The 22,035-nt window shown below is 41.1% G+C and overlaps 1 protein-coding gene across 1 annotated transcript in view; it reads left to right on the forward strand.

Annotated features, from left to right (window-relative positions):
- Nucleotides 1–14,437, forward strand: part of LOC139448562 (ATP-binding cassette sub-family C member 5-like) — a 73,468-nt gene extending 59,031 nt beyond the window's left edge. The window contains exons 19-31 of the mRNA XM_071230132.1: nucleotides 273–419; nucleotides 1,414–1,607; nucleotides 2,385–2,531; nucleotides 2,923–3,052; nucleotides 5,141–5,423; nucleotides 5,907–6,093; nucleotides 7,463–7,552; nucleotides 7,918–8,110; nucleotides 8,497–8,656; nucleotides 9,528–9,609; nucleotides 11,014–11,127; nucleotides 11,864–12,028; nucleotides 13,641–14,437. Of these exons, the coding sequence (XP_071086233.1) occupies nucleotides 273–419; nucleotides 1,414–1,607; nucleotides 2,385–2,531; nucleotides 2,923–3,052; nucleotides 5,141–5,423; nucleotides 5,907–6,093; nucleotides 7,463–7,552; nucleotides 7,918–8,110; nucleotides 8,497–8,656; nucleotides 9,528–9,609; nucleotides 11,014–11,127; nucleotides 11,864–12,028; nucleotides 13,641–13,910 (2,162 nt within the window). The 3' untranslated portion in view covers nucleotides 13,911–14,437. The remainder of the gene's footprint in view (nucleotides 1–272; nucleotides 420–1,413; nucleotides 1,608–2,384; nucleotides 2,532–2,922; nucleotides 3,053–5,140; nucleotides 5,424–5,906; nucleotides 6,094–7,462; nucleotides 7,553–7,917; nucleotides 8,111–8,496; nucleotides 8,657–9,527; nucleotides 9,610–11,013; nucleotides 11,128–11,863; nucleotides 12,029–13,640) is intronic.
- The last annotated feature ends 7,598 nt before the right edge of the window (nucleotides 14,438–22,035 follow it).

Raw genomic sequence — 22,035 nt, forward strand, 5'->3', positions numbered from 1 at the left:
GTGCAGAGTTGAACAACAAACAAACGACCAAACAAACAGTTTTATGGAGATTAGTTGTTACAGCGAATGAGAGTTACCTCCCCACAAGGGCAGTGTTGAAGTAAATTTATATCCCTGCAGCTTTTACTCCAATTTGAATGTCTCCTATCGGGTAAAGGTTCAGATTGAGGAACATTACAATATCCAATTCTCTCATTGTTAGTCACTCACTCACTCATTGAAGTGACAGCCATCAATCTCTGAACCATGTTCTCACTACTCTCGTCTGTCAGAAAGAACTACTCCACAACGAGGGTTTTCTCGGGCTTCCAGAAAGTTTCTCAATCGCCACCTGAGTCGGATGTCCACTCGGGAGGGCCTACAGCCTCAGTTCAGTATTATATCGAACGTCTCACATGGTCTTGACGACTATGAATATGGTATGTATTGGTCGATTCTCTTTCTAGAATCTTCTTCTTGGTCAGCATTCACTTTGTTGCAGACTTATTGTCTGCAGTTATGTTTTGGTCACATTATATATTTCATCACCTTTTGACATAAGCAAATTTTTTTCCCTCTGAGAGGAGAATGATTATTTTTAAAAAAAATACAGCAACATGTATTTAGCCTTTACTGGACCTAATGACACCTTCTCCCACACAGGAGTATTGACCTTGAATTACACTCATGATTACTGACCTTATATTCCACTCAGGAATATTGATAATGCCTCCCAATCAGGAATATGGACCTTATATTCCGCTCAGGAATATTGATAATGCCTCCCAATCAGGAATATGGACCTTATATTCCGCTCAGGAATATTGATAATGCCTCCCAATCAGGAATATGGACCTTATATTCCACTCAGGAATATTGATAATGCCTCCCAATCAGGAATATGGACCTTATATTCCACTCAGGAATATTGATAATGCCTCCCAATCAGGAATATGGACCTTATATTCCGCTCAGGAATATTGATAATGCCTCGATCCCAATCAGGAATATTGACCTTATATTCCACTCAGGAATATTGATAATGCCTCCCAATCAGGAATATGGACCTTATATTCCGCTCAGGAATATTGATAATGCCTCGATCCCAATCAGGAATATTGACCTTATATTCCACTCAGGAATATTGATAATGCCTCCCAATCAGGAATATGGACCTTATATTCCTCCCAATTGACAATGCCTCCAAATCAGGAATATGGACCTTATATTCCTCTCAGGAATATTGATAATGCCTCCCAATCAGGAATATTGACCTTGAATTACACTCATGAATATTCATATTTCCTCCCACTTAGATATATATATGTTTTTCTTGACATAAAGTTTGTTAACTAATAAAAAATAAGTAGTTGATTTTTGTATTTTCCGCACCCAACAACACTTTTACAAGAAGCCATAATTTCGTTTTTCCAGTGGACATTGATGATCTAGTCTCTGCACAGGATGTAAACGACAGCAAAGTGTCGTTGCACATCTACCACAAGTACATCATGGCCGCGGGGGGGTACTGCGCCGTGATGCTCATCTTCTTCAGTTTTATCCTGAGTATCGGCCTACAGACTGCTGCCACCTGGTGGCTGTCCTACTGGCTGGAACAGGGAGACGGGGTGAGTACCATCCCTTCCTACATCAACCACGGCTCGATTTAGGGAACTTGATTTAACTTGGACCGGTTGCACTAGACAAAATCAGGTAGCACCCTGGTCCCATAAATTTATCGAAGTTGAAACATTGATGTGATACTAGTCTAAATAAGTAAAATCTCAGACATCTGATGACTGTGTCATGTGTCATGAATTAGACATAACACAGCAATTAGTCGTGTAGTATTATGTTGAATAACCCTTAGAGGTACTGAGTGTTCAATTAGGCGATACACCTACTGTGTTTTGAAATTTGATGTAGTCCCACTGTAGAATAGATACCTCTTTATTATAATTTTGAACCGAGCGCTTTAGCGTGTATTAGAGGAAATATAGATATGTTTTACAGTTCATATGGGGGTGATCCATCGGCAGGCATTTTCTATGAATTGATATGTAGGCTATCCATGTATTCATATGCATGTTTTTTGGTGAAAAGGCTTAATATATTTGAAAGGGGTTTCTGTAGCAGAAAGGAAACCTCTTTTTAACCAATCAGAATCAAGCATTCATCAATGTCATGGTAGAATGATCGATACTGTGTGGACAAAGTAAGGGTTGGTCAGACACATATTTTAATTTCGTGTATGTAGACTTTTTGCACTTGCTTGTCTTGTATAGGTAAATCAAGCTCTATTTTGTCATAAGTCTTAGTCACTCGCACTACGAGGAAATTTCTGATCTGAAGTATTGAAATTATTCTATTGGCAATCCCATGACACATTTTGTTTATGTTTGCAGAACCACACTGGGCTGTTTGACAACTCCACAGCGTCCATCGGCAATGTGTCTGAGAACCCAGATGTAGATATGTACGCGCTTATATACGGGTTGTTTATAGTCTCCCTCGTTGTAGCTGTGGCCATCAGAGGGATCATCTTCATGAAGGTTAGTGTCGGGCGTATATCTGTATCCTAGCATCCCTTGCTTGTCGTAAGACGCGACTAACAGGATCGGGTGGTCAGACTCGCTGACTTGGTTGATGCATGTCATCGTATCCCATTTACCGGTATATAGATCAGTGCCCATGATGTTAATCAGTGAATTATCATTCCCAGACTTGATTATTTTCAGACCGCTTATATAGCTGAAATATTGCTGATTCTGGTGTTAAACAAACAAACAAACAAACAAACAAACAAACAAACAAACAAACAGGTTGCTTGTGGTCTTAATAATGTTTCTAAATTCTGTGAATCAGGATATGTATCATATTGTGTCTTTAGCATGTGACTATTTTTTTTATATTTCATTTCCGCATTCTGCTTCCTTCGTCCAGATCATGCTGAGAGCCAGCAGTCGTCTCCATCAGCAGTTGTTGAAGAAAACCATCAAGAGTCAAATGAAATTCTTCGACACGACCCCGCTCGGCATAATACTCAATAGATATGCCATGGACATGGATGAGAGTACGGCTTGTTCATCTTCTCTATCTATTACAGCTGCAGGCTCCGCGTGGGGTTGCAGGGACAGAACAGGCCCTAAGACAGCACATGCTAGGTTGGAGACATGGAGGCACTGGGGGTTGTCTCCCTGTTCACAACCAATCCCTCATCATCATTAGATTAGGGATCCTGAGATATCATTCGTGAACAACTCGTGTTCTTCTAGGACAAGCCGAATAGCGACTCGAGCTCCTCTCGTGGCCATTTTTATGACTGGGTCTCATCTAAGCGCAAACAGGCATAGTTAAAAGAATTATCAATTCGTTGTGTAATGATTCGCATATTTTTCCCCTATGTCATATATATTCCAGATGCTATTAAAACACACCGGGACTTACGGTATTTATACAGTATGATATAAATGTATCTAGGGTATATATTTAGATACAAGACGTGTAAAATCAAAAATTATTCCTGAATGATTCTTTTACTGCAGAACTTGAAGTCATACGCTCATTCTGACTGGTTTGTAGTATTTTTGCAAATAACATTTATCAATAGGTAGACGAGTCTTCATGCAGGTTATGGAAATGGGCGAGTGGTGAGGAAAGCCTTAGATACACAGGCACCTGCAAGAGTTCCCTCCCCTGAGTGATAAACCACTGATAGAAGCTAACCCTTTTGACCCCATTCGTCACCACTCGCCCCTTTCCATAACCAACAAGTAGACTCGTCCGCCTATCGATGAATGTTATGTGCGAAAATACAAGCCAATCAGAATGTACGTATAACTTCAAGTACGAATTGTTTGATAGGCATTACTTAGAAGTTAATGGATGACAAAGTAGACACAATTTATGGATAACAACTTCTTTAATGACAGTGAAGGCAACGTTTCAGTATGGTTTGGTACTTTGGTCAAAGAAACCCTCAGGAATAGTTTTTAATTTTACATGTCTTGCATCTAAAAATGTTTCCAAGATATGTTTCAATGTGTTCAATCATACTGTATAATACCTTAAGTCCAGATATCTTTTAAATAGCATCTGGAAAATCTATGATATATCGGGGATTTATATGTGAATCATTACGCAACGAGTTGACAATACTTTTAGCTATGCACGTTTGCTCTGAGACGGAACCCAGTCATAAAAATGGCTGCAAGAGGGACAGGAGTCGCTGTTCCTCTTCTCTGGGAAGAACACGAGTTGGTCAAGAATGTTTTGACCCATGGCTCATAGGTTATGGTGACAGATTGTTTGGGGAGAAACTGTGTTCGGATCCCTGTGCCTATTTTCAGGATTGAGTATTCAGACAAACTGGGGTTCGAAATATTGTAAATCTTGAAATTAACGTGAGCGTGATTTACATGTGAAAAATGCGAGTCTTTGCTTGCATTAATTAACTTTGCATTTATATCTCCAAAATAACCATCATTAATAAGACGGCCTCACTGCACACTTTGGATAGCGGAAATACCAACTTGAATATAAACACAAACACGGTTTATTGAGCAGCAGTTGTAACAAGTTTATAACAATGGCATTCAAAGAATAGGAATTACACAATGGGCATCTGGTGAGTTATCACTGCTGGGGTCAAGAGTTCTACCCACTCCTGTCAAGCTTGTTGATACCTTCTCTGGGAACGGGGTGGGGGGAGTCGCTTGATATTGAGACGCATTTTTTGGCTAGAGGTCAGCAGTCGTATTAATTTGGAGACATATTAATTTCCATCTTTACAGTAATGGAATTAATTTTGCCAGGAGGGCCAATTTGCCAGGGGTCAGGGTCAAGGTCAAGGTCAAGGTCCCTCGTACATAAAATCTCTCAAGATAGGTGCCTTTCCTCTGGATTGCGGATATGTCAGACCTTTGTTATGCCTGCAAGCATGTTTTATGTGTCTTCATTTGTTTTAATAACATCAGTATATATTTTTCCTGAATGTGTATGTTATTATATTTTTTGTCTAACATAAAGCTATTTTTGTTACGATTCTTTAGCCTTATACTTTACGTTCTGTATGAAAAGCAATTTAAATTTTATTTTGCATCTTAAGCATATTAGCCTCTAACCAATATTCCTCTTATTCGATTACTCTCCTTCATTTCAGTTGATGTTCGGTTGCCGTCTAACTGCGAGCTCTTCCTGCAGAATGTATTCCTCGTGTTGTTTGCCCTTGTGATGATTTCTGTGGTGTTTCCGTGGGACTTGCTTGTGATTCTGCCTCTTGCCATTGTGTTCATAGTGTTGACTGTTATGTTCGCTCCAGTCTTGCAGCGACTCAAATATGTTGATAATGTCACCCGCTCGCCATACCTTAGCCATCTCGCTGCTACCATTGACGGAATCTCAACTATACATGTGTACGGGCAGTCACAGCGCTTTATTAGACAGTAAGATATTTAGATGTCCTCATTATGTCATTTGTGTGTGAGACCTGTGAAGATCCGGGTTAGAATAGGTCTTCAGCAACCCATGCTTGCTGTAAAAGGCGACAATGCTTGTCGTAAGAGGCGACTAACGGGATCGGGTGTCTGACTGTCTGACTTGGTTGATGCATGTCATTGTATCTCAGCTGTGTAGATCGATGCTCATGAAGTCAATAACTGGATTGGTTATATACAGACTGCCATCATATCGCTGGAATATTGCTGAATGTGGTGTTAAACAAGAAACAAACCAATAACAGGTTACCAGTGAGAGAAAATGTTTCATCAGATGGATCAGTCTGCTTGTATATAGTATGATATTCATGATACATGTTCTTCGTGTTTCGCATGACAATTACATATGGATGGTGGAAAGGGCGATAGTTACACTGACAAATGTATTTCTTTGAAGAGACTTTCTTCAATTGATTTCATTTTTCGTTTCAGATTTTGTGATATGTTGGATAAAAACTCATTACCATTCTTCCTGTTCTATGCGGCCAATCGCTGGCTTGCATTGTTTCTTGATCTTATGACGATCGCTGTCATTGGTGCTACAGGATTTCTAGTCGTATTTACTCTGGACTCGGAGAATTCAGCAAATGCCGGCTTAGCCCTTTCTTTTGCCATTCAGGTGAGAGCTCCAAGTATTCTGTTATCGTATTTTCTGGCACTTAAGGTAAAATTACTTTATACCCATAAAGATCAGGTTTAGAATTGGCCTTCTCCAACCCACGTGTTTTAAGGCTAAAAAATAATAGTCTTGGTTCTCAGGCACCGCCTGCATCATCATAAAGTTCGCCGCACATTTCGTTTTATTTCCATTTTAAAAAACAAAACAAAAGTCTATAAATATTCCACGCTTAACGGTAGTCAAATACTGTATTCCAGTATTATATCCATCAAGGAATACATTTATGTAGGGAGGCCCTTTTCCTTGTTGATTGTACACCACTGTTTATTTGCTTACACAACTGTTTATTTGGTTACATACTAGTCTGAATAACAACAACAACCCCAAAAGACCTCCTCGCACTAAATTTTCAAAAGCCATTGCTTGAGAACAAATTCTTATATTTTTTTAAGCCTAAGAGGCGACTATGCTTGTCATAATTGGCGACTATCAGGACCGGGTGGCCAGGCTCGCTGACTTGGTTGGTGCATGTCATCGTATTCCAATGGCATGGGTTGATGCTCATGATGTCAATCACTGGAATCACAATTGATTATTTACAGACTGCTGCCATGTAGCTCAACTATTGCTGAGTACAGCGTTAAACAAGAAACAAACAAGCAAACAAATCATGCCATTTGGAAAGTGTGTTATTACAATGTACGACATGACATCAGTACCACCTGAGTGAAAATATCCTCCTCAACTGCCATCCTAGTGTGCGGGGAACAGCTTGTCATGGCTTCCAAAACCCACACTAGCCCTGATATGATTCTATGTTGGTCAACTCTATACCGAAGTGATCAGCATCTATGACTTGTGTCCCTATGAGCTTTTCCTTCTTCTCCTTCTTCTCTTTCTTCTTCTTCTTTGTCTTCTTCTTTGTCTTCTTCTGTTGGAGATTTCATGAGCATTTGGTCTCCCACTCTACACAGACACACTGGGATATGACTGAAATACAGTTTAAAGTGGTTTAAAGACCTCAACTCACTCAAACATGACATTTTTGTGTGTGAAAAACAGTTTTGATTTTGTTTAAAATCCCAACCAACTCCTTCCTAACTGTAAGTTATGAGTGAGTGAGTTGCTTTCAACAGTATTCCAGTTATGTCACGGTGTGTCAGCTTAATGTGGGAAGAAAGAACAAAGTGATTACCACTCCGGTTTTGGAACCAGGATTCGAACCCACAATCATAGGTTCCTGGCGTGCCCAAGGGATGCAACTCTGCACTCTTAGACGGCTGGGCCACCCATGCCACCTATAAGTTATGACTAACATACAGTTCAGTGTTAACTCCCCAACTGACTCCAGCCCTAACTCTGTGTACAGATCACCAGCCTGCTGCAGTACACACTGCGACTGTGCGTGGAGACCAACTCCAGGTTCACATCGGTCAAGAGGATCCAGGACTACATTGAGGTGGGTCTTTAAGAGGCCAGATTGTTAAGAAGACCATGAAACAGTGTCATGTCCTTCATACGAATAACATTAGCCCTTTTAATATTTGATTTACCAATTATGACACATACATCAGAGTAATGTCCCCTTCGTCAGTATTTAACACTGGAGAATTTAGTGAAAATGTTTTAAGTTCACCAAAGCAGTATTCAGGCTAACTGGACTTGTAACAAAGTTCTTGATTACGTTTTTTTGTCTGAATAAGTCTATGAACCATCACCTTGCCATGCCACAGGTAAGAAGGGAGATAACTCTCAAGTTAAAGGATAACTGTAAAGAAGTTAAAAGGAATAACGGTAAATTACCTACCTTGACTGTGTGTTCAGAACCTGCCAGAAGAAGGCAGCACTCCGGCCGGGGAGAACGGAGACATTCCCGATGATTGGCCTTCACAGGGCCAGGTCCGGTTCCGCAAATACAACATGAAGTATCATGAAGGACTTCAGCTGTCCCTCAAAAACATCTCCCTCAATATCTGTCCCCATGAGAAGATTGGCATTGTCGGCAAGTCAGGATCTGGTAAGCTACTCTGTTGACACTGTATCTCTGTGATTGGGCAGAGACTGAAGTAGAATGATTTGGATTAGTGCTGTATCGATTTAAGACAATTTTGTTAGCTAACTTTCTTCCATGTAGGAAGACAACATTTAGGGCATAAGATGGTTCTCAGGCATCAATGAAACAAGAAATTTTCCAAAATTAAGCTGAAAACACCACCTGACAGCAGATATCTTTCAAAAGTCAATGTGTAATGCAGCCATTTTTTTATGGATCGATATTCGGCTATTTATGTAAAATATGCACATTTTTTTATGAAAAGGCTTAATTCAGCCAACTAAAGCATTCTTCGATTTCATTGTAGAGTTCTTGTCTATTACCAGTCAATGACATTTATCCCCAAATAGGAAAGTCCTCTCTGGGCGTGGCTCTCTTCAGGCTTTGTGAGACAACCTCCGGAGCAATTGAGATCGATGGCAAGAATATCCGGGATGTCAAACTGTCTGACCTGAGGTCAAGGTTGTCCATTCTGGTGCAAGACCCTGTGTTGTTTGTAGGAACTATCAGGTGAGGACAGGAGGAACTACTTGTTGTGTTGTATTGTAACAGACAGGTGTGGGACTTTCTGTGAGGACAGGAGGGACTACTTGTTGTGTTGTATTGTAACAGACAGGTGTGGAATTTTCTGTGAGGACAGGAGAGACTACTTGTTGTCTTGTATTGTAACAGACAGGTGTGGGACTACTTGTGGTCTTGTATTGTAACAGACAGATGTGGGACTACTTGTGGGGTCTTGTATTGTAACAGACAGGTGTGGGACTTTCTGTGAGGACAGGAGGCTCTTCTTGTTGTGTTGTATTGTAACAGATAGGTGTGGGACTTTCTGTGAGGACAGGAGGGACTACTTGTTGTGTTGTATTGTAACAGACAGGTGTGGGACTTTCTGTGAGGACAGGAGAGACTACTTGTGGTCTTGTATTGTAACAGACAGGTGTGGGACTTTCTTTGAGGACATGGGAGACTACTTGTGGTCTTGTATTGTAACAGACAGGTTTGGGACTTTCTGTGATGAAGAGTTACTGATTTTTTTTGACGTGGCATCGGATATGTGTCCTTAAATTGGGGTATTGCCAGTGTCGTGGCCCTAAACCTTCCCCGTCCAGTGATGGGATTTAAACCTTGGACCTCTTCTGATGCCTTGTCCACATGACCAAAGAGGTTAAACCTGTCAGCAAGGTGACAAGGTAATGACGTCATGGTGTGGATGAAGCCACACCATTCTAAAACTAGGAAAGTTGTGAGGTAACAACTGTGATATCATCAGTTGTTGATCATGCAGTCTTAAGGGGTATATGTAGTAGTGTATCCTGTGTGACTTTGTACCCAGAGCTTATGATCAGCCATAAACAAAGACATAACCAATGTATGTATCTTTCAGATACAACCTTGACCCTTCGTGCCAGTGTCACGATGACGCGGAAATGTGGGAGGCCTTGGAGAAATGCCACATCAAACAAAAGGTCAGTCATGTGATGTCTGAGGTCAGTCATGTTATGGCTTAGGTCAGTCATGTGATGTCTTAGGTCAGTCAGGTTAAGGTGGGAGGGCGAGGATGAGGTGGAGAGATGTGACAGCAGGGAAGCTGGGAGGGAGGGGATGAGGTGGAGAGATGTGACAGCAGGGAAGCTGGGAGGGAGGGAATGAGGTGGAGAGATGTGACTGCAGGGAAGCTGGGAGGGAGGGGATGAGGTGGAGAGATGTGACAGCAGGGAAGCTGGGAGGGAGGGGATGAGGTGGAGAGATGTGACAGCAGGGAAGCTGGTAGGAGAGGATTAGGTGGGAGGGAGAGGATGAGATAGAGAGATGTGATGGCTTGGAAGGTGGGAGGGAGTGGATGAGGTGGAGAGATGTGACGGCAGGGAAGGCAGGAGGGAGGGAATGAGATAGAGAGATGTGACAGCAGGGAAGGTGGGAGGGAGAGGATGAGGTGGAGAGATGTGACGGCTTGGAAGGTGGGAGGGAGAGGATGAGGTGGAGAGATGTGACAGCAGGGAAGGTGGGAGGGAGGGGATGAGATAGAGAGATGTGACAGCAGAGAAGGTGGGAGGGAGTGGATGAGACAGAGAGATGTGACGGCAGAGAAGGTGGATGAGATGGAGAGATGTGACGACAGGGAAGGTGGGAGGGAGTGGATGAGACAGAGAGATGTGACGGCAGAGAAGGTGGATGAGATGGAGAGATGTGGCGACAGGGAAGGTGGGAGGGAGTGGATGAGATAGAGAGATGTGACGGCAGAGAAGGTGGGAGGGAGGGAATGAGATAGAGAGATGTGATGGCAGGGATGGTGGGAGGGAGGGGATGAGATAGAGAGATGTGATGGCTTGGAAGGTGGGAGGGAGTGGATGAGGTGGAGAGATGTGACGGCAGGGAAGGCAGGAGGGAGTGGATGAGGTGGAGAGATGTGACGACAGGGAAGGTGGGAGGGAGTGGATGAGGTGGAGAGATGTGACGGCAGGGAAGGTGGGAGGGAGGGAATGAGATAGAGAGATGTGATGGCAGGGATGGTGGGAGGGAGGGGATGAGATAGAGAGATGTGATGGCTTGGAAGGTGGGAGGGAGTGGATGAGATGGAGAGATGTGACGACAAGAAGGTGGAAAGGAGTGGATGAGGTGGAGAGATGTGACGACAGGGAAGGTGGGAGGGTGTGGATGAGGTGGAGAGATGTGACGACAGGGAAGGTGGGAGGGAGTGGATGAGGTGGAGAGATGTGACGGCAGGGAAGGTGGATGAGAGGGAGAGATGTGATGGCAGGTATGCACTTTGGTTATGTATTTGTGAGGATGCTCAGGACTACTTCAGCGGTCCCAGGCATGTGAATGTCCAAACTCTACAGTGTGAATAACAGGGTGTAACATTGCTGCAGATCGCCTCCCTTGACAAGCAGCTTGACACACAAGTGGATGAAAATGGCCGCAACTTCTCCATGGGAGAAAAACAGCTTCTGTGCTTGGCTCGTACTCTACTGAGACATACAAAGGTGGGTTTTGTCAAACATTTGACATACAGTTTGAATACGCTTATCGGCTTGAGACTTCACCATTCTGCTTTAGATTTTAAAAAAATTCACAAAATGTACTACTTGTTCACAACTATTGTTTTATATTATGATTTGAATCCATGAAGTTGTGTTCAAATTTGTTATTTGTTGACTGTGACTGGGTCAGCTTTTTCTTTTCCACTTTTTCAATTTTGTATCAATTTGTTTGCTCAATATTATGCAAATGTCTCTCATCAAGTAATAAATATGAATTGTGCAGGTATAATAACAGGGAAATAGCTAATTTGTTTGCATGTTTCAGATATGTTGGCTACCACTTGAGTGTTTTTAGTCAATTTATTTGTACATTTCTTGCCATGATTTATTTCATCAGGTGATATTAAAATTGAATTGTTTGTTTACTTCAAAGTTGACGAATGACAAAGCAGACACAAATTATGGAAAACAACTTCTTTATTTACTGTAAAGGCGATGTTTGTGATTAATTCCTTATATATCGATGTCAAGTCTTGCCTATACCGAACGTCGCCTTTACAGTAAATAGAGAAGTTGTTATCCATAATTTGTGTCTACTTTGATATTTTAATTATCCAATAGCTTTTACACACCTCGGTATGACCTGATGAGCTTGAGACAGAAGAACCCCCACTCATTCACTATTACATAGAAGATATGTTGTATGACTAGCACTATTGTTGTGACGTATTGTGTTCAGATACTGATCCTGGACGAGGCTACCGCTGCAGTGGACACACAGACAGAGGCTGTGGTGCAGCAGACAATCAAGAAGGCTTTCAAGGACTGCACCGTGCTGACCATCGCTCACCGACTCACGACAGTGCTGGACTCCGATAAAATACTGGTCATGGACAGCGGCAAGGTAAGAGTGAGTGAGTGAGTGATGCTGGACTCCGATAAAATACTGGTCATGGACAGCGGCAAGGTAAGAGTGAGTGAGTGAGTGAGTGAGTGATGCTGGACTCCGATAAAATACTGGTCATGGACAGCGGCAAGGTAAGAGTGAGTGAGTGAGTGGGTGGGTGGGTGAGTGATGCTGGACTCCGATAAAATACTGGTCATGGACAGCGGCAAGGTAAGAGTGAGTGAGTGAGTGAGTGAGTGGGTGGGTGGGTGAGTGATGCTGGACTCCGATAAAATACTGGTCATGGACAGCGGCAAGGTAAGAGTGAGTGAGTGAGTGAGTGAGTGAGTGGGTGGGTGGGTGAGTGATGCTGGACTCCGATAAAATACTGGTCATGGACAGCGGCAAGGTAAGAGTGAGTGAGTGAGTGAGTGGGTGGGTGGGTGGGTGAGTGATGCTGGACTCCGATAAAATACTGGTCATGGACAGCGGCAAGGTAAGAGTGAGTGAGTGAGTGATGCTGGACTCCGATAAAATACTGGTCATGGACAGCGGCAAGGTAAGAGTGAGTGAGTGAGTGAGTGAGTGAGTGAGTGATGCTGGACTCCGATAAAATACTGGTCATGGACAGCGGCAAGGTAAGAGTGAGTGAGTGAGTGAGTGAGTGAGTGAGTGAGTGAGTGATGCTGGACTCCGATAAAATACTGGTCATGGACAGCGGCAAGGTAAGAGTGAGTGAGTGAGTGAGTGAGTGAGTGAGTGATGCTGGACTCCGATAAAATACTGGTCATGGACAGCGGCAAGGTAAGAGTGAGTGAGTGAGTGAGTGAGTGAGTGATGCTGGACTCCGATAAAATACTGGTCATGGACAGCGGCAAGGTAAGAGTGAGTGAGTGAGTGAGTGAGTGATGCTGGACTCCGATAAAATACTGGTCATGGACAGCGGCAAGGTAAGAGTGAGTGAGTGAGTGATGCTGGACTCCGATAAAATACTGGTCATGGACAGCGGCAAGGTAAGAGTGAGTGAGTGAGTGAGTGAGTGGGTGGGTGAGTGATGCTGGACTCCGATAAAATACTGGTCATGGACAGCGGCAAGGTAAGAGTGAGTGAGTGAGTGAGTGAGTGATGCTGGACTCCGATAAAATACTGGTCATGGACAGCGGCAAGGTAAGAGTGAGTGAGTGAGTGAGTGCGTGAGTGAGTGAGTGAGTGATGCTGGACTCCGATAAAATACTGGTCATGGACAGCGACAAGGTAAGAGTGAGTGAGTGAGTGAGTGTTATGTAATATGTTAAATTTGTAATAACCGTAGTTTGTTATAAGCATGTATACAGCATATGTTTAAATAGCTGAGACCAAAAATACAGTTCGTTATATCCATCAGTTTGTCATAAATGAGTTCGTTATAAACATGGTTTACTGTATCCCTTGCTTTACTGGTATATAAAAACAAAATAAACCAGACATGGAAAAAAAGACTTGTCAATTGGCTTGCTATTCATTATATTTGAATTTTTCTGCTACCATGTTGAAAATTGTTTTCAAAACTTTTCAAACTGCAGTAAAGAATAATTTGTATTTTGTCCCTTGTTTATGTTAACTTCATTAACAAAATCAATTTGGCTTTCAGAATGTAGAATTTGATGCTCCTTCCATGCTTCTCCGAAGGAATCATTCAAAGTTCAAGTCGATGGTTGAAGCTCTGAAACCACAATCCCGGGATTCCAATATGGAGGAATCGCTAACAGAGCAGCTGATCCGAGCAGAACTCGCTCGTCTGAAGGATGCAGATGCAAATAACCACATATCAGACACCTATATCTCGCTCTCGCCGACGGAGCAGGCAAGGGAGATAACTCCCGATCCTGAAGTTCATATTGTTGATGAACGGACTAGCTAGTTAACAGTGCATTAGGAATGGGGGGCTGATCGTGATGTTCTGCTTTAACTGTGAAACCAATGAATTGTGTACTGTTCTGACGCTTTACCCTTCGTGTTGGTGTATACAATTCACTCGTGAAGAGTCACCAGCATGGATTGGTGATATCATGTTAATTGGTCACATATGTGATTTCTCCATCGCAAGTTGTTTTTTGTCAGATATATGATTTTTCATCGATATGTGCTTTGCTGTCACACAAGCCTGCATTTTTTAATCACACATTTCGTCACAAGTCGTTACTTAAATCAGTGGCTTTCTGTCACTGTTTATCGAAAGTGCTGTACTCATTGTGATATATATTTTTTTCAAATACACATAAAATGCTTTTTGGTCACAAATAGTAACTGTTGGGTCACAGCTATGTGGGTTTGTGGTGCTGATGTGTAGTCACAAGTCTGTGGAATGGTAGATGTATGTTTGTATGTTGGACACAAAGTTTGTACGTCAGCATCCTGACAATCTGCTGATGGATCTCCCACACAAGATTTCAGTGTTCTATGTCAGAGGATGCCAAACCACACCTCCAGGCATCCGGCATACCACATTATTTACCTTGTCATATTGATCTTCGTGTCATGTCAGTGTACACAGCTGCTACAAGCATGGACTTAATATTAATATCAACTGTCCATGGTACAAGTTAATCAGGGGGTTAATATAGGGGTGTTTAGGTAGAATGCATGACCATCCATGATCATAAGCTCAGGGGTAAATAATTTATTGACATTCACTCTCTGCTAAAAAAGAAGAAAAATAAATTTGATTGTATGACAAAATTCAGAGCACTGCACTGCGGCATCTGGAATACCACAACAGGGCTCGGCATCCGGCATACCAAAAGGGGGTTGGCACCTCGGGTTGGGACGAGTCCAAATTTATTTCTCAGGTACCCACCCCCCTATTACCCGACCCTACCCGGGTACCCGCTGAAGGTCTCAAGAGATGGGTACAAAATGTCTGATTCGGAATATTTTGATAATAGCCCGTTTAGATACATCATCTACACCCTGAAGTTGAGTTCTTGATAAGTTTGGTCATTAAACAATATATCACGTGACTAACCACGCGTCAGGGTAGTCCTGCGGGTACTCGGGTCCTTCTCAGTACCCACCCGACCCGAGTACCCGAGGTACCCTATTGGCTCCCTCATGTAGACTCTGTCTTCATATAGAACATGACTCTTCTTCTAAACACTGACCACTTGCATGCTCACAGATTCTCCCGTCAGTAGTGATAGCTCATGACAATGTTGATTAATAGAGTAAGATCATTTGACAAGGTGGTGACTAACTGTCACTTTAACTGCCTGTAATACATTATGGCCAAATGTCCGACAGCTCTATCGCCTGGTGGAGTGCTTGCTCGTAGTATGACTGCTCACCTGGGCCTGGTTTCACAAACTGACCTAAGCATTCAGACAATCGTAATGCTGAGATCGTTTTGTGGAACAGGCCCTGTGCCAGACTGTGTCTAGCTGTACAAATTACATGTAGTCGTTATGACAACACTTCCATATGTAACATGGACTTTGCTAGATGTAGCACTAAGATGGGTTTGTGCATGTGGGCCCAGGCTAGTCTAAGGTACCTTGATTGTAAGCTGCGGTGACCGTAGCTCAGGCTAGTCTAAGGTACCTTGATTGTTAGATGCGGTAACTGTAGCTCAGGCTAGTCTAAGGTACCTTGATTGTTAGCTGTGGTAACTGTAGCTCAGGCTAGTCTATGGTACCTTGATTGTGAGCTGCAGTAACTGTAACTCAGGCTAGCCTAAGGTACCTTGATTGTTAGCTGCGGTAACTGTAGCTCAGGCTAGTCTAAGGAACCTTGATTGTTAACTGTGGTAACTGTAGCTCAGGCTAGTCTAAGATACCTTGATTGTTTACTGTGGTAACTGTAGCTCTGTGTAGCAACAAATCAATATCAAAACCATTTACACGAAGTAGGTCAGAGACATGGTTACCATCCAATAGAGTTGTCCTAATAGATCCCCGATCCAAATCTGCATCTCACTCTTTATACTCCAGCAGAGTGCAAGCTTCATGATCTAATGACAAATGGGACATAATTCACGTCCAAATACACCTTCAAAAATGAGTACTTATATTTTAGATCATGCAACAGTATATTACTTACCTTGTTGGAAACGAAACCGATAGAGATTTATTATCCGCCATTGGAATTGCGCAATGTTGACCAATAATCGGTAACCTCTGTATGGTTCCAACCCCTGAATTACAGAGAAAGTTGCATGAACCAAAATATAAGTACACATATTTAAAGGCGAGTGTTTTAGGAAGCGAATCACATTGCAGTTTTCATGGGATTACAATTCAGGTACTTTTGGTTTGTTGTTTAACGCCGCACTCAGCAATATTCCAGCTACATGTATATGACGGCGGTCTGTAAATAATCGAGTCTGGACCATACAATCCAGTGATTAATATCATGAGCATCGATCCACGCAATCGGGATTGATGACATGCATCAACCAAGTCAGCGAGCCTAACCACCCGATCCTGTTAGTCGTCTTTTACGACAAGCATAGTCGCCTTTCACGGCAAGCATGGGTGGCTGAAGATCTATTCTACCCCGGGTCTTCACAGGTACAATTCATGTACAATATGGCCAGGTTGTGAGGAACGCTTGGAATCGGGGAAACTGTCCGGAAAACACTAAGGACAGCCCGTAGCTCCGTGTAGCGGCAAGTCACTATCTAAATCGTTTATAGGGAGGAACACAGAGGTACAGTTTCCACAGTTTCTTCATTGGCAGACTTCCAACATTTGGAATGACTTAAAGCACTGATATTATGGGAGTGACTGCAATACTGATGATAATATGTCATTTTGTGGTGTTCAACATGATGAAGCCAAATGTATTTTTCTTACTTGGATCAAGCATCTGCCCATCCACTTCTGTTAAGGAATTCGATAACTGACTTGGCTAAAAGTTTTAAACTTTTGTCAGTAAGTGTTAATGTATTTCATACCAAAAGACACAAGGGTGAGATCCTATTTGTCATCCCAAATTATTCTTCCAACTTTTTCCGTTTATAAATAGTAATTACCATTAACCAGTGAACTCAATGAAAAAAAACACATAAGCTTCAGAGGCAGAGACATATGTGATGTAATTTGATTGTGATGTCATGGTAACCGATGGTGTCATAATGGTCTGCAAAGCAGTGTGATGCAATGTCATAGTTGAGATATCTCTTGTGGAAGCCAGTTTGGGATGATAAACATCACTCACTCACTCACTCACTCACTCACTTACTCACTCACTCACTCACTCACTCTTGTTACACCCACCGGCACGCTGGCCCACCAACCCACCTACTCGCTCACTCACTCACTCACTCACTCACTCACTCACCAGACTTGCTCTTGTTACACTGTATAAATATATGATGTTTGACTGTGACGTGCAAGGTTTCCTCAAACTAGACCTGTTTGTTCAATGTAGTTTAACAATTGCCCAGCTTACACCACAGCTCATGTGCGTGTGGAACAATGCCAGGTATGTTATTCGCATAAACACCCTGGTTGCCAAGGATGATCTGTGTTGTGAGGGATGTCTTCTTTGTGTAGGGGTAGAGTAACCCGAGACGACACAATACAATTACCATGACGATGGTATTTTCTGAGAACGTGCTTCTATTATTGAAGTCATTAATTACAATCGAATCATCATGTCATAGTATTACATCATCATCATCATCATCATCATCATCATATATCAGGGACATGGATGGCCCAGTCGTCTAAGGTGGCGCAATTCGCTGTGCAGAGTTGCGTCTCTTGCGTATGCCAGAAACCTATGATCGTAGCTTCGAATCGCCCTGATTATGTTTCTAGATTCGGCAGCATCGTACCCCTGATTGTGGGTTTCACCTAAGTGGTAAACGTTATTTTGGGGTTTTCCTCTCACATTAAAGTGACACGCCCTGATATGAGTTGAAAACTGTTCAAAGTGACAATAACCGAAATTATCAATAGTTCGGTATGAGTTTTCATTATTCAAGGTGGGAAATAAACCTAGTAAAACCCACTTTACACAACTGTGGCATGTTGATATTATTTCCATCTAGGGTATATAGTGATTTAGTACGTGGCTGATATTAGTTACAGTGTTCACTGCCATATGCTTGCATTTATCATAGTGATAGTCTGTTTATACCAGGTAACTGCACACCCTTGTTGATACAGCTGAACCCGCTATTCCTGTGCTATGTATTTACTGTGACCCAGCCTACAGCTTCAGATCTACAAGTGTGTTGTCGGTGGTGTTAAATGTATGTTTGAGTTCTTTGCTGATTGGTGTTTATGAATCTGGTTATATTTTACACTTTCTCTCAGATGTTATGGCAATTCCCGGAACTTACATTGTATTTCCAACTTGTTAACCAAATTTACGTCCACTAGTGGGATTTGGGGGTCATACTTTCCCCAAAAGTTTGAAAATTAGATGCTCTTTTCTGCATTTTGGGACCGGTATATTAGATTTTATATGTAACAAATAATGTTTTGTTATAATTTTCTTTTTAGTAATATATATATACATGTTTCACCAACACATTTTAGACTTCATTCCAAAAACTTCTATGATGACAAATGAAATAAAAACGAATAAATAGTATATTTTATTTGTTTTTACATGTTCATTCATTGTATGTTTTGGTTATTTAGTTTTTCATATTCTAACGCTAGCCGAACTTATCATTGTGATGAAAATAACTTACAGCCAGGTTACAGTAATATTTCAAATATAACTTCATGGTGTAAAAAGATATGTTGGTACACATTATTTATTCTAGTCATACACATATTGTTGGTTTGGCAGGAGTTATTTATGTATTATAGCCCTCCAAATAAACACAGACGATAAGCTGCATTAATACCATGTTTACTCTTTCAAAGGTAGAGCGTGAATGCCACAGGCCAAGGTGACAAGGTCATTGCCTGTCTCGTGCACGATAATGTGACGTCTTCATGTGATGTCATATCTGCACTCCAGTAATGGCAGGAATTCGTTATACTTGACAGGTGTAAATACCAGAATCAGTTGAGTCTATCCTGTGGCAGTTGATTTCAATGCCAAAAATTAGAATTCTGAATGATGTGCATATTTGATGGCATTGTTGACATTTACGCCAGATTTGTTGTTGTTTGATTGTTCTGCACTGTTTGGGGTTACTGTTACTATTAAAACAACTATTAAAACAACTGAGTGTTTTCAGTGCCCAGTTTCCTTTCAAACTTATTCTTTTAGTTCATCGTGTTTGTAGTTTGTCTGGATGTCCATTTCGCTTCGGTTGTCATTTGCCTTCTTATTATATAGGTGATTTGAAAATTAACACATATTACTTTCTCATGTTCGTTATGTTTTGACCACCATTAAAATGATCTATTTGTGAGTAGCCAATCAGATATCTCCTTTCATAACTTGTTCAACCTAGATGGTGACATCCATGTTGTTTGTAAGTTGCTATTAAACAAAAGACCCGACCAGTTTTATCTTTGAATATACATGTCTCTAGAAATGGCTGCTTGTTTGACTGTTTTTAGATAGTATTTTTTCAAATTTCTTGGTCAGTAAGCCAAGAGGCAGGTGACAAAATAAATAAAAACTGTTGTTATGGGTTAAACTGGTCATAAAAATGTAAAATTCTGTATAAAAAACCCAGTTTCAATTAAACACGTTTATTTTATTTTTTATAGTGTTGCATAATGTGGGTAGACAACAAAACATATTGGTCTAGTCTAATTGGGCTATTTCCAGAGGGTTCCAAGTATTAAGTGGGTGTTCATGTCGACTGAGACACAGAGATCACTGCACAGAGTTGTCCCCCTTGGCATTGCCAGGATCCATGGGTTCGAAGCTGGATCAGGATCCTTGGTCAGTGAGCACAATACCTCTGCTCCTAGGTTCCACCACGGTGGTAAACATCAATGGTGTCCCACCGCCTGATACAATTGATGACTGTTTATAATGTGGTGGTAAACAATACCCCTCCCTCACTGTCCACTGATGTACGCACTCCTTCGTCAGTCTGCATAATGAATGTCTACAGGCATAATCTTGTTCAAAATAATCATCATTTCTATGTTCAAGCCTCATGAAAAATTATTATATTTTTTAAATTTATTTTCTGTTGCATATTACAATTTTATTATTTCATTATGTTCTAAAACTAAGACATTTCTTTGTTGTGAAGTATGCTGCAAGGTAAAATAGTTTCTGTAACACCTTTCACATGAAGGTTCATGAAATACTTTCTTTGTTAGGCTAAAAAAATAATAGCCTTGGTTCTCAGCACCGCCTGCATTATCATAAAGTCCGCCACACGTTTTGTTTTTTATTTCCATTTAAAAAAAATCCACACAAAAAATCCTAATACTTAAAAACAATGCGAACCAATATAGTACGCAGTAACTTCCCTTTACACGTGCACTGCTTTGCTGCGCATCTCATGTTATGGTCATGGTGGCAATAGGAGTTTGTATGCTTTATTTTGTAGGGAGGCCCTTTCTCAGGTTGATGGTACACAACTGTTTATTTGGTTACATACTAGTTTGAATAAGCCTTCTAAAAATAACCACTACCCACCCGCACTTTATTTTCAAAAGTCGTTGCTTGAGAACCAATTCTTTTATTTTTTTAAGCCTTAGGGCACACTTTTTTATTACTTGCTTTACAGATCTGCCAACATTACGTCTTTCTACCGGGTACCCATTCACTGCTGGGGCGGTCGGGTAGCCTAGTGGTTAAAGCGTTCGCTCGTCACGCCGAAGACCCGGGTTTCATTCCCTACATGGGTACAATGTGTGAAGCCCATTTCTGGTGTCCCCCGCCGTGATATTGCTGGAATATTGCTAAAAGTGGCGTAAAACCATACTCACTCACTCACTCGCACCCGTGTGCCTGCTTGATTTAACAGGTTTGAATTGCTGAAAGGAACAGCTGTGTTGCAGACTCTCCTTCCACATTAAACCAGTTTCATGTTTTTGTACCAACCGACCTGTAGTGGAGCAGAAAACTAAAAACGAAATGATTTTTGTTAAGAAATCTGTAAAGCAAGAAAACAAAAAGTGTGGCCTTACCAGGCTTGTTTTTTATTTCCCTTGGCAACTTGTTTATACCTTGTACTGAGTGGTTGTTTCTCGGTCAGTTTCTTGTAGATTGTGATAAGACATTCAGTTTAGTTTGTGTATATATGGCAACTATCTAGTCGACATATGGTATTGTATGTTTTTAATCCCTATAGGTTTGATTTTAGAGTTTTGAGAAAGAGATCAAACAAATTTACTCTGTGTAATTATTTGATAATTGTAGTATGTTTTTTACAAGTGTAAGTAATGTTTCATATATTTTTTGCATTCTTTTCAAGATACATATTTATTGTCTTGTATTTTTAATCCTTAACTTTTGATATGAAAGAAAATCTTTTTAGATTTGATCTTGCCTTCATTTTGTAATTCTATTTTGATGAATGTTTTTAATTTAAATTTTAAGCTTGAATGTTTGATACTCTAGACGTTGTTTAAAATTATTCTAACCATTACATACATACATATATATTCATGAAAATTGTTGGAAATTAGTCAAATGTTGATATTAGGAAATATATGATTATATCATCAGTTCAGTGGTGAAATGAGGGTCTATATTAATTTGTCAATTATTATGATTTTAATGTCTCATCTTTCCTATTTATAATATTCTTTTATACAAATAACAATTTACTGGCATTTTGTTTGTAAAAAAGGAATTAGAATTGCTTAGATATTATTTTATCTACTCAAAAGTATGATGGATGTTGATTCTGTTTAGTAGCCCTACAGTTGTGTATATTACATTACTTGTTAGGACATCAGTCCTCACAGTGTCTGTAAAATAACGTCAGTTGAAGAGAAACATAAGATGAATAGTATTGGAAAACTGGTCAGACTTGTTCTAACTTTCAGATAGAATAGTTTGTTAATACCAACTGCTTGTAGTAAGGGACTGAGACATTGCTTTGAGAGCATGGCAGTAATGACATTGCTTTGTATGGTGTTCGCTCTATCAACCACTGGTTTCTC

The sequence above is a fragment of the Haliotis cracherodii genome, unplaced genomic scaffold (assembly GCF_022045235.1).
Source record: "Haliotis cracherodii isolate W230 unplaced genomic scaffold, xgHalCrac1.p SCAF_7, whole genome shotgun sequence".
Classification (NCBI taxonomy): Eukaryota; Metazoa; Mollusca; class Gastropoda; order Lepetellida; family Haliotidae; genus Haliotis; species Haliotis cracherodii.